The sequence below is a fragment of the Bos mutus genome, chromosome 7 (assembly GCF_027580195.1).
Source record: "Bos mutus isolate GX-2022 chromosome 7, NWIPB_WYAK_1.1, whole genome shotgun sequence".
NCBI lineage: Eukaryota > Metazoa > Chordata > Mammalia > Artiodactyla > Bovidae > Bos > Bos mutus.
Window position 1 is genome coordinate 54,849,968 of NC_091623.1, and position 13,148 is coordinate 54,863,115.

Genomic DNA, 13,148 nt, shown 5'->3' on the forward strand with positions numbered 1-13,148 from the left:
CTGGGCACTACAGGTTCCGCCCTTTTCCGCTATCGCGATGTCACTCAATAGACTCGCGAAGCTGCGAGATGGAATCAAGCCACTGTGTAAGGATTTTAAAGCCTTTATTCGGAATTTGAAGATAGATACAGCCAAGCCCCCGTCGTCTTTGCTCAGTATCACTGAGCTCAGGATAACTCCTCTGCCACAGTCACGGGCTGTGTAGACGTGAGGCGCCACCGGGTGCTCCTTGGCGTCAGGTGGTAAATGTCATGTTGCCTCTGCACCCAAAAGACGTACACTGAGGCTGCAGCGAGAGTCACCAAGCCCAAGATCGCTAACACTCCCAGGACGATGTTGATAGTGACCGGGTTCCGACCTGTGCGGAAAAGCGAAGAATAAATACGCTCGTCTCAGCCCCTCCTAAACTTGCCCATCTAGGATAAATAACGCCTTGCCGAGGCTCACCTTGAACGTCCATCATCACTAACATTTTGTCCGTGCCCCGTGAACTGGCCGCCTGGCAGCTGTAGGTACCACTGTAGTTTAACAAGACGAGGAATGGAATCCCGACGGGCACCTTAAACTTGGAGCCTTCCCGCAGACACTGTAGCTGGGGGTTCGGGTTGCCCCGGGCCTGGCACTGCAGGATATGCATAGTCTTTTCTTTCCACATCAAGCGTTGGGGACATTTAGCTCTGTCAATCGTGGGGCCGTCTGTGGGACCGCCAAATGATCAGACACACCCAACACACCCGAGGCACAATGGGGCAAGGGAGAGACAAGTCTCAAATCAAGGAAGCAAGGGATTAAAGGTCAGCGTGACCTACTCACACAGGACACGCAACTGGATGCTCCTATTACGGTGCAATGTCACCCCATGCACCTTGAGGGTGGCATTGCAGAAGAAGGTGCGCCTGTCGTCCATCTCGGTGGCCTTTAGCTGAAGCTGGGCAGGCTGTCCTGGTACCGCGGCTGGAACTCCGTCCAGCATGACCTGGACTTGGGGTCCGGCCGCGCAAGTGACAGTCACTGGGGTCCCCTCGGTGGCGTTAGACTCACTCAGGTTCAGGTTGGGCCCCTGGAATCCTAAAGGCGGGGCATTTCCCAGGAGTTTGCTGACCACACACCTCCCTTGGGTGAAGCCCTGCCCCCACCTGCGTCCTTCCCCTCGGGGTATCCAGGCTACCCCTTCGTCTACTCTGCAGCCCTCACCCGACCCAGTTTCGGGCACTCAGGCTCCTCTCGGGTTACTTAGGCCCCTCCTGTCTCAGGTTTAGTCTTTGCCTGTGTGCCACGCCCCCTTGGGCTGAAGGCCGTCACGTTCTCTTGGGTCAGCCCCGCCCCTCGTTTCCTGAGCTATTTTGTCTCCGCCCCTATTACTACTACTTTTACTATGGGACTTCCCTGATAGCTCAGTTGGTAAAGAATCCGCCTGCAATGCAGGAGACCCCGGTTCGATTCCTGGGTCGGGAAGATCCGCTGGCGAAGGGATAGGCTACCCACTCCAGTATTCTGGCCTGGAGAATTCCATGGACTATACAGTCCATGTCACAAAGAGTCGGACACTTTCACTTTTCCTCTTACTACACGTAGTCACGTTCCCGGGTCAGCCCCACCCCTCGCCTCCTGAGCAGTTTTGGCTCCGCTCCCTCTTACTATAGGCAACCAAGCTCTCCCGGGTCTCTCGGTTCTCGACCCCCAAGGTTACGTTGCAGACAATCTCTTGGGTGCCCTCCTGTTCGGTTTTCGCTGTGGCTGTGGCCGTGAGCGTGTCCGCGTGGCTCACTACTGTGGCATTCAGCATCTGGTTCCCCAGCGCCAGTTGAATACGGGCCTCCGACGCTGGGAACAGCCCATCCAGGCTGCAGTTAACAGGCCAGGAGGTTTCCATCTCCCAGAACCGAGGGAAAACGAGGCGCGGGGCGGTCTTGGGCATGGCTTGAAAGAAGGATAGAAGTGAGCAGGTGGAGGTCTCACAGCTGTGGAGATCCTTTTCCCCATGACATTCATCCCCCTAAACCAGGGTCCTTCTTTCCCAGGATACCTTGCAGCCTGCATCACTCCCTTTCCAGAACACACACAGCCTTCTTCAGAAGTTCCAAGGCTGTGAGCCTCCCATCTGAGGCTACCCTGCCCAATGGCCAAGGGCATGTGTTCCTTAAAGCCCTGAGGGCCAGGCCACCCCATTCTCAGGAATTCCCGTGGCCAGGGAACACTTAACTCTGGCTCCACTCATCACCCACCGTCTGCAGTTCTTTCCCTCACCATAGGTCTGGAGCTTCCTGGGGGCCGAGGTGTTCTGGAAGAGTTCCAGTCCTTGGGACCGCAGGTCCAGTTCAGAGCGGCAGGAGAAATTGGTGCCATGGTCCTCTCTTCTCGGCTGCACCATGAACGTGACCTTGGCGGGCTCCTCCTTTCCCACGGGCTGCCGGCCCAGCTCCTCCTCCCGGCGGAGAAGCACCACGGTGAGGTGGTCCCGGGGGGCCCCGCCAAACACCAGACAGCTCAGGTTGAGTTGTTCACCTAATGGCTGCCAGAGGGGCAGGGGTGCCAGCTCCACACGCTTTGGGAACCCTGAATGGAGGCGTGTGAAGGGGAGAGTAGAACTTACCAGCCAGCCCGGCAAAGACCACCGTGGAGAGGAGCCCAGGGTGGCCCAGTGCAGGACTGTGAACTTCAAGTTAATAAACCTGCTGGACTTACAAGTGTGCTAGTATATGTGTTTGCCATTATCATTAACAGCATGATTATTATTTCCTGTTTTGTTGGACTCCTTGGCAGGCATTGAAATGAATCAGTTTTTCTGTTCACAGTTAAGGGGGCGGGGGGGGGAGCAAGGAAGAGGACTAAAGTTTATGGCCATTTATGATGTTAATAGTAATCATAACACTTCCTGTTTATCTTGAGTTTTCCTTCCTCTTTCCAAATGTCATCTACCTTCATTCACACACCAACCAAGTGAAATCTCCTCTATTGTTCCCTTTTATGGACAGAGAAACAGGCCCAGCGAGGTGAGGTAGTCTGCCCAAGGATGTGCAGCCAGGAAGGGGCAGAGCCAGGCTTAGATAGTGGGTTTCCCAAACTCCAGATCTGTGTGCCCACCTACCTCCATGACATTAGATCTAGGAAGTCCCCTGACCCCTCCTTCAGCCTCTGGCCTGGACTCTGATCTTGGCCTTTCCCAGAGCTTGGTCCAGTCCTCCCCAGTCTGTCCCAAGTGCTCAAGGCCTAGGGCAGCCTCTTGAGGGTGCTCTGTACAGTCCTGGGGGTACTCAACAGATCCAGGCTGGGTCCAATCCCAGCTGCAGCTGCAGTGGCTCTCAAAGGCACACATTCCAAACCCTGGTCCTCCCCTGGGGGAGCAGCTCTCAAGCCTGGCTCTGAAGCTGTCACAGGCCTGTAGACTGGCTTCCATGGAAAATTTTTAACATCTAAACATTTACAGGGCTTCTCTGGTGGCTCAGTGGTAAAGAACCTGCCTGCCAATGCAAGAGATTCAGGTTTGACTCCTTGTCCAGAAAAGTCCCCTGGAGAAGGAAATGGCAACCCACTCCAGTATTCTTGCCTGGAGAATCCCCATGGAGAGAGGAGCCTGGTGGGCTACAGTCCACAGGGTCGCAAGGAGTCAGCCACGACTTAGCAACTGAACAACAACAAATGTACACTTTTAGAGTATTTAACAAGGAGGCCTCCATCTTAACCTCCACTCAAGGGCTAGTTGTATGGTAGCCAATGCTGATTATGCCTGAGGTCTCTATGGTAGATGAGGGAGCCCGCATGTGGAGTATTCGCCAATTTCTGTGGTGTAAATACTCCCACTCTGGGCTGATTTAAAGCCACTCAGTGTGACACAGAGTTGGGAAGAGATGAGCCCAGTGGGCTCTTGTGAGCCAGGACAAATAGGCTCCTGCACAGCACTGGACAGAGGCATCTCACAGTCACACAGACGGGGATACCCAGATACACACGTAGGCAAACGTGCGGAAATACACACAAAGACACATATAGACACATACTGGCCCAGACATCCACACATGCTCAGAAACAGACATACTCACATAGATATACACGTGGGCACAGGTACTGACACATACACATGTGCAGGCACACACAGATACAAATCCAGGGGCTTCCTCGGTGGCTCCGTGGTAAAGAATCCACCTGCCAATACAGGAGACATGGGTTCGATCCCTGATCCGGGAAGATCGCACATGCCAAGGAGCAGCTAAGCCTGTGCACCACAACTACTGAGTCTGTGTTCCAGAGCCTGAGAGCTGCAACTACTGAAGCCCGTGCATCCTAGAGCCCGGGTTCTGCAACAAGAGAAGCCATGAGAAGCCCGAGCACCGCAACAAGAGAGCAGGCCCGCTCGCCACAATGAGAGAAAAGCTTCTGAAGCAATGCACACCCAGCCCAGCCAAAAACAAATAAATAAAACTTTCAAAGTTATTTTTAAAAGATACAAGTCCAGAGACACACGCAGGCACACACAGCATACAAACACATTTGTAGACATACAAGTACACTCACACAAAGATAAGGACACTCAGATCCACATGCTCACAGACATATAGGTACACAACCATGAATACAGACACTAGTGCACGCACAGGAAGAGCATACACACAGCTCCAGATGTACACTACCCTTTTCTGAGGCCTCACAAAACCGTCGGCACCCTGAGTGATGTACTCAGCTATTTCCTAGTCTATTGGGTTGTTTTGTTTGTTTGTTTTTGGCTGCACCACGTGGCTTGTGGGATCTTAGTTCCCCGTCCAGGGACTGAACCTTGGACCTTTAGCAGTGAAAGCGCTGAGTCCTAACCACTGGACAGCTGGGGAATTCCCTGTCTTCTTTTAAATTCAGAGAACCTGGAAGGATTCATAAGAAACTGGTAACAGAGATATCAGGTCTGGAGAGGAAGACTTCAGCTGTGAAGAGCAGGGATTTGAGACCTGGACTCCAGGCATCTCTGCTCATGGACCCTGGCAAGTGACTTTACCCCCGCTGAGCCTCAGTTTCCTCATCTGTGAAATGAGGCTCATGAGTGTACCTCCCCAGCCCGGGCTTGCATAAGTGCTTTTGGGTGAGCGCCTATGCGTCTGCACTAAAAACAACAGCCACTCACAGCCGACACTAGGTGAATGGAGACTTGACACTGACTCCCCCTTTTTTTTTTACTTTTCAATTTGGGAACCACATGAATTTATTACCTGTCATAAAAATAAAAGCAACAGGAGACTTCCCTGGTGGTCCAGTGGCTAAGACTCCACTCTCCCAATGCACAGGGGTTCAATCCCTGGTCAGGGAACTAGATCCTACCTCCTGCCTGCCACAACTAAGACTCAGGGCAGCCAAATAAATAAGTAAATACAAAAAAAAGAAAAAAAGAAAAAGTAGGGACTTCCTTGGTAGTCCAGTGATTAAGAATCTGCCTTGCAATTCAGGGGACACGAGGTCAATCCCTGGTTGGGGAACTAAAATTCCCCATGCCACAGAGCAACAAAGCCCCAGAGCCACATGTTCTGTGAGCCCACATGTCACAACTACTGAAGCCCATGTGCCACAACTAGAGTCTATGCACCACGAAGAAAGATCCCGTGGGCTGCAACTAAGACCTAACGCAGCCAAACTAAATAAATAAATAACTATATTAAAAGAAATTTTAAAAATTGAGTAAAAGACATGTCCTTTTTTTTTTGGCCATACTGAGAGCGTTCCACAGTTTTAGTTCCTTGACTAGAGATTGAACCCAGCCCCTTGGCAGTGAAATCCTGGAGTCCTAACCACTGGACCACCAAGGAATTCCTGAAATATCATTTTTAAAATGCTTATTGGGCTTCCCAGGTGGCACTAGTGGTAAAGAACCCACCTGCCAATGCAAGAGACTCAAGAAATGCAGGTTGGATCCCTGGGTCAGGAAGATTCCCCTGGAGGAGAGCACGGCAACCCACTCCAGTACTCTTGTCTGGAGAATCCCATGGACAGAGGAGCCTGGTGGGCTACAGTCCATGGGATCACAAAGAGTCCGACAACTCTGAGGCAACTTAGCACGCATGCACACACACAAAATGCTTATTGAGAACCAGATAAGTTGATTTCACAGCTGCTGCTTTGGCATGCGGTTGAGATGTACCCCGCTATCTCTGACTCTCTCTCTCTCTCTCTCTCTCTCACACACACACCCAGGTCTGAGCTCTGACTGAGTGTCCAGGTCCATTTGTGCAAATTCAGGGCCCCAGCCCCACCTTGCTCCCTGCACCACTGGTCATCTACCCCCACCACTGCCCAAGGCCATCCCACCTCCAGCCACGGCTACTCACCAAACACTGTGATGTTAGAGAAACCCACCACCTGGGACTTATTGCAGATGCCAGAGCAGAGAATTTCCATGTCGCCAGTCACGTTGGTGAGACGGAAGGCTGCCCAGCCCAGGCCCCTGCTGTGGGGCTCCTTGGAGAGGGCTGTCTCCAGGGAGACTAATCCAGGCCCGGGGCAATCTAAGCTGCAGTTTACCACGAGGGGCTCTCCAAAAGGCACCACTGGGTCCTTCGGCTCCACTCGTACCTGGTAGGTCTGTCCCTGGGCACCTGCATGAACAGAGTCTCTGCTGGGGGCTCCAGTGCCCCCCAGCCCACCCAGCTGCAGGTTCCATCCTTCAACAACCCCCCTAGCCAAGATATGAAGGTCTCTGCCTTCGGTGGTGTTTCAGTTTAGTGGGAAAGACAGATGATGGATCACGAACCAAGGAAAGTTGAGAAGGAGGCCAGGAGGAAGTGAGTCAGGAAAGGCTTCCTGGAAGGAACCGCTACAGTCAGTTTTAAAGGGTCAAGGAGGATTTAGCCAAGTGAAAGGCAAGAGTGATCCTGGCAGACTGAAGAACATAGGCAGAGATCAAGAGTCCGGATGGAGCAGGGAGCAAATATGTGCAGGCATGAGTGTTTGGGTGGGTAAGTGTCTGTGCTGTGAAGGGGGCAGGGAACAAGTGAAAGGCAGGGACCTGGCCTCAGGGAGCCCTGAAGGCTGAGTTAAGGAGCCACCACTTTCCCCCAAGGATACTGGGAAGCCCCCTGACAGATCTGAGTCAAAGAAGTGTTGCCGCAGCCCTGGGCAGCAGGGTGTGAGGTGCACTGTTCTCCTTCCCCTCCCCAGCAACCCCCCATCTCCAGCCCTCCCCAGCTCACTGGGCCTCACCTGTGGGCAACAGACAGCAGGCAAGAAGCAGAAAGATGAGCGAAGTCCAGTAGACCCTGGGTGGTGGCCCTGAGGGCATCATGGTGACCAGCCTGGAGGAGGAAGTTCCCTTAATGAAGCGCTGGGCACCGTCGAACAGGCAGGACCTCCAGGGGAAGGAAGAACTGTGACTGCAGCTAAGAATGCAGAAGCCCAGGGGCCACACCTTGCCCCGGATGAGGGAGGGGCAGGGGAATATTTTGTGCCACCCACTGGGAGTCCACAGTGAGGGGCTCAGGGAAATGGAGAGTGCTGGCGAGTCTCCGAGGAGTCTCAGAGAGAGCTCAGTTACACTCCTTGTCCCCAGATCAACCCACAGGAAGCGCTAGTGCAATTGGCTTCCTTTTTTCTCAGTACTGGAAAGCCTGGAGGGGGGCAGCGGTGAAGGTGGTAAGACATCTCCTTCCTGTTGAACTTAGGTGAAGAAGGCTGTTTTGTTCCCAGAGAGGAAGTTAATGGGGATATCTGAACACCGGCCTTGAAGGAAAAGGGGTGGGATTTCGAGGTGACGTTTCAAGGAGGGAACAATGGGCAGACTTCTGGGCAGGGCTTCAGAGAGTTAGCATGAGATCTCAACGTTCCTGGAAGGCAAATAAAAGATTTGGGGGGTGACAATGAAGGATCCCCTATGATGAGTAAAACTGTAACAATGAACAGAGCCCACATTTACTGGGGACTTGTGCCAAGCTCTATGCTGGCTGCCAGGGTGACTTCTATAGGGCTCCTTATCTTTCCAATCGTCATTAACAGATGTGAGGATTGGACCATAAAGGAGGCTGAGTGCAGAAGAATTGATGCTTTCAAATTGTGGTGTTGGAGAAGACTCTTGAGAGTCTCATGGACTGCAAAGAGATCAAACCAGTCAATCTAAAAGAAATCAACCCTGAATATTCATTGGAAGGAATGATGCTGAAGCACCAATACTTTGGCCACCTAAGGTCTTTTCCAAGGTCATTGGAAAAGACATTGATGCTGGGCAAGATTGAAGGCAGGAGAAGGGGGCGGCAGAGGGTGAGGTGGTTAGATAGCATCACCAACTTAATGAACATGAATTTGAGCAAACTCTGGGAGACAGGGAAGGACAGAGGAGCCTGGCATGCTGCAGTCCAAGCAGTCACAGAGTCAGACACGACTGAGCGACTGAACAACAACAAGTCTTTGAAGATCTCCGGGTGCTCTCCCATTGCCTGTGTGCAGTGCTGAGGTGGAGCGTTTGAGGGACAGCTAAATCTTGAGCCATCGTCTGCCAAGGGTGATACTTTTAACTGAGTTCTTACCCTGTCTTCATCCCTCTTGCCCTTTTCCTCCAGGTAGCTGGTCTCCTCATCCCAAGAGAAGGGACACGTGTGTGTGTGTGTGTGTGTGTGTGAGTGAGAAAGAGAGAGAGGTGGGCACTCCTACTCCATCAGTTCCATCTCTCAGGCCTCTGACCTGCCTGATCTGAGCTCCAGAGAGGGACCTTCTTGAGGACCTTGATAGCACTCAGGGTTCATCCACTTGCCCCATCCTTGAGGCCACGCCCCCTTCTCACCTGGCGTTCCTGCCCCAGTTAAATCTCTCCTCGTTTGCCCTGCCTCTGCAAAAGTCCACTTCCCACATGGTGCCAAGAGAGAAACTAAAACCCAAATCAAAAGTATTTGCAAATCATATATCTGATAAAGGATTAACATCTAGATTGTAAGGAATTCCTACAACTCAACCATGACAAACTCAATTCAAAAATGGGCAAAGGGGACTTCCCTGGTGGTCTAGTAGTTGAGACTCCATGCTCCCAATGCAGGGGTCCAGGTTCTATCGCTGGTCAGGGAACTAGATCCCACGTGCTCCAATGAAAAGACCATGCATGTCACAGCTAAAATCCGGTGCAGCCAAATAAATAAATATTTTTTAAAAAAAAAAATGGGCAAAGGACTCAAGTAAATCTCCAAAGAAGCTAATACAAATGACCGATCAGATCAGACCAGATCAGTCACTCAGTCGTGTCCGACTCTTTTCGACCCCATGAATTGCAGCATGCCAGGCCTCCCTGTCCATCACCAACTCTCGGAGTTCACTCAGACTCACGTCCATCGAGTCAGTGATGCCATCCAGCCATCTCATCCTCTGTCGTCCCCTTCTCCTCCTGCCCCCAATCCCTCCCAGCATCAGAGTCTTTTCCAATGAGTCAACTCTTCGCATGAAGTGGCCAAAGTACTGGAGTTTCAGCTTTAGCATCATTCCTTCCAAAGAAATCCCAGGGCTGATCTCCTTCAGAATGGACTGGTTGGATCTCCTTGCAGTCCAAGGGACTCTCGAGAGTTTTCTCCAACACCACAGTTCAAAAGCATCAATTCTTTGGTGCTCAGCCTTCTTCACAGTCCAACTTTCACATCCATACATGACCACAGGAAAAACCATAGCCTTGACTAGACGGACCTTTGTTGTCAAAGTAATGTCTCTGCTTTTGAATATGCTATCTAGGTTGGTCATAACTTTCCTTCCAAGGAGTAAGCGTCTTTCAATTTCATGGCTGCAGTCACCATCTGCAGTGATTTTGGAGCCCAGAAAAATAAAGTCTGACACTGTTTCCCCATCTATTTGCCATGAAGTGATGGGACCAGATGCCATGATCTTTGTTTTCTGAATGTTGAGCTGTAAGCCAACTTTTTCACTCTCCACTTTCATCAAGAGGCTTTTTAGTTCCTCTTCACTTTCTGCCATAAGGGTGGTGTCATCTGCATATCTGAGCTTATTGATATTTCTCCCGGCAATCTTGATTCCAGCTTGCGTTTCTTCTAGTCCAGCATTTCTCATGATGTACAAATGGCCAATAGACACGCAAAAAGATGCTCGACATCACGAGCCACTAGGGAAATGCAAATCAACACCACAGTGAGATAGCACTTCCGCTTATTGCTATGGTGACTCTCAAAAACACAAAACAAAACAGGAAGTAGCAACTGTTGGTGAGATGTGGAGAAACGGAGCCATTGTATTCTGTTGGCAGGAATATAAAATGGTGCGACCACTTGTAGGAAAGAGTTTGGTGGTTTCTCAAAAAGTTAAGCATAGAACTGAATGATTTTGCACTTCCACTCCTAGATATATAGACCTTCAAAGAATTGAAAGGGCTTCTCTTATAGCTCAGTCAGTAAAGAATCTGCCTGCAATGCAGGATACTCGGGGTCGATTCTTGGGTCAGGAAGATCCCCCTGGAGAAGGTAATGGCAACCCACTCCAGTAATCTTGCCTGGAGAATCCCATGAACAGAGGAGCCTAGAGATCTACAGTCCATGTTGTCGAAAGAGTTGGACACTACTTAGTGACTAAACCACCTCCAACAATGAATTGAAAATGAGGATTCTAACAGATACTTGCCCACCAATGTTCATAGCAGCATGATTCAGACTAACCAAAATGTGGAAGCTACCCAAATTCTGCCCATCGACAGAAGAATGGATAAATAAATTGAAGCCTTAAAAACAAGTGTTGCAAAGAGTCAGACAAGACTAAGCGACTAACACACACAAAAACAAGTGAAATTCTGAACATGCTACATGGATGAACCTCCAAACATTATGTTAAGTGAAATAAGCCAGACACAAACGAAGAAATATTCCACTTATACGAGGTCCCTAGAATAGGCAAATTCATAGAGAAATTAGAAGGAGGGCTAGAGGGAGAAGGAAACGGGAAGTTAGTATTTAATGAAGACAGTTTCTTTTGGGGGAAGATGAAAAAGTGCTGTAAACAGATTGTGATGATGACTATAGGATATCATGAATGTATTTAATGCCACAGAATTATATACTTAAACCATTTGTGTGTGCTTAGTTGCTCAGTCAGAGAAGGCAATGGCAACCCACTCCAGCACTCTTGCCTGGAAAATCCCACGGATGGAGGAGCCTGGTAGGCTGTAGTCCATGGGGTCGCACAGAGTCAGACATGACTGAAGCGACTTAGCATCAGCAGCAGCAATTGCTCAGTCACGTTCGACTGTTTGTGACCCCATGGACTGTAGCCCACCAGGGTCCTCTGTCCATGGGATTCTCCAGGCAAGAATACTAGAATGGGTTGCCATTCCCTTCTCCAGGGGATCTTCCCAACCCATGTATCAAACCCGCATCTCCTGTGTCTCCTGCATTGCAGGCACATTCTTTACCCACTGAGCCATCAAGGAAGCCCCTTAAATCATTTTAAAATGGTTAAAATTATAACATTCATATTCATAACATTCATAATAAAATAAAGTGACATCCACCTATTTTGTGTCCAAAACATGAGATGGATTGACAGATGGAATGGACAGACAGATGGAGAGACACAGTATGATAAAGAAAATTTAGCACCATGGTAATTGTGGAACCTATGGGCTTCCCTGGTGGCTGAGTTGGTAAAGAATCCACCTGCAATGCCGGAGACCTGGGTTCAACCCCTGGCCTGGGAAGATGCTCTGGAGGAGGGCATGGTAACTTACTTTAGTATTCTTGCCAGGAGAATCCCCATGGACAGAGGAGCCTGGCAGGCTACAGCACATGGGGTCGCAAAGAGTGGGACACAACTGAGTGACTAAGCCCAGCACGTGAATATTCACTGTACTCTTCTTCCAGCTTTTCTGAATGTTTGTAATTGTTCAGATAAAATGTTGGAAAAGAAAGCCTGCCTCTTGATCGACCAGGTGGCGGCTTGCATCACGAAAGGACGGACAAACATTCCCTGAGTGTCACTTGCTGAGAGGACTCACTGCCCTCTGTGAGGGAGACTTTCCCCTAAACTGGACACAGAACCTGATGCTTGGTTGGTCAAACTGAGAACAGAGGAATGTGGTAAACTACATCACAAGGACACCATCAGACTGGTGAAATCTACAACACAAGCAGCTTAGTTTCTTCAACAAATATGTTGCAAGGGGGGGAAGGAAGAAGAGGAACCCAAAACTTACAGGAACTTGCCTCCAACCAGAAGCAGTGCATGAACCTTGTTTGGATTGTTAATAAACATTTATTGATTGATTTTACTTACCTATTGGCTGTGCTGGGACTTCGTCATGACATGTTGGCTCTAGTTCCCTGACCAAGGATAGAACGTGAGGCCCCTGCATTGGGAGCACAGAGTCTTAGTCACTGAACCACCAGGGAAGTCCCTGTTTGGATTTTTATTTGAATGAACTGTAAACAACCATTCATCAAATATTGAAGAAGGGAAAATCTAAACACTCTGAACTATATCATGATATTAAGGGATGACTGTTTGAACTTCTCAATTGTGATAATGACATTGTAGTTATTGCTTGTGGTAACATCTCTCAAGGTATATACCAGTTTTAACAGATGAAATGCCATGATTTCTGGGATTGGCTTCCAAATGATCCAGAGGCAGGGGTCAAGTTGAAGCAAGACTGGCCATGGGGAGACTTCCCTGGTGGTCCAGTGGCCAAGACTCTGGTCTCCCAATGCAGGGGCCCAGGTCTGATCCCAGGTCAGGGAACTAGATCTCACATGCGGCAACAAAGCTCCCGAGTACTGCAACTAAGACCTAGTGCAGCCGAAAAAAAAAAAAAGAGAGAGAGAGAGATGGGCCATGAGTATTAGAAGCTGTTGATGCTGGCTGTTGGTTAAGTGTGCATGTGTGCTAAGTCGCTTCAGTCCTGTCCGACTCTTTGCGACACTATGGATCATAGCCCTCCAGGACTGAACCCACATCTCTTGGGTCTCTTGCACTGGCAGGCGGGTTCTTTACCACTAGCGCCACCTGGGAAGCCCTTCTTGGTTAAGTGTGTAGGTTCATTATATTATTCCTCCTGGTTTTGAATATGCTTTAAGTTGTCTAAAATAAAAGTTTAAAAAAGGTAGCTGCCCAATGCAAACTACTAAATATAGAATGGATAAGAAACAGGGTCCTGTGATCTGACCAAGGAGCTCACCTTCTCCCACACACACATCAAAAATATACAG

General features: G+C 49.8%; 1 protein-coding gene across 1 annotated transcript; it reads right to left on the reverse strand.

The window, feature by feature from the left end:
• Positions 1-85: 85 nt before the first annotated feature.
• Positions 86-7,658, reverse strand: ICAM3 (intercellular adhesion molecule 3). The gene is made up of 7 exons (XM_005902910.3): positions 7,177-7,658; positions 6,306-6,572; positions 2,248-2,556; positions 1,639-1,920; positions 814-1,068; positions 448-696; positions 86-358 (listed from the first exon to the last, which is right to left on the reverse strand). Exons 1-7 carry the CDS (start codon positions 7,256-7,258, stop codon positions 168-170), a joined length of 1,635 nt encoding a protein of 544 aa, XP_005902972.1. The 5' UTR covers positions 7,259-7,658; the 3' UTR covers positions 86-167.
• Positions 7,659-13,148: the final 5,490 nt, after the last annotated feature.

Excerpts from the sequence above, each read along its gene's own strand:
- ICAM3 (XM_005902910.3), bottom strand. The coding sequence starts at position 7,258 with ATGATGCCCTCAGGGCCACCACCCAGGGTCTACTGGACTTCGCTCATC. Across the intron at positions 1,921-2,247 it reads CAGGAAGCTCCAGACCTATG|CCATGCCCAAGACCGCCCCG; the intron begins GTGAGGGAAAGA and ends CCTTCTTTCAAG. Across the intron at positions 697-813 it reads CATCCAGTTGCGTGTCCTGT|ACGGCCCCACGATTGACAGA; the intron begins GTGAGTAGGTCA and ends GCGGTCCCACAG.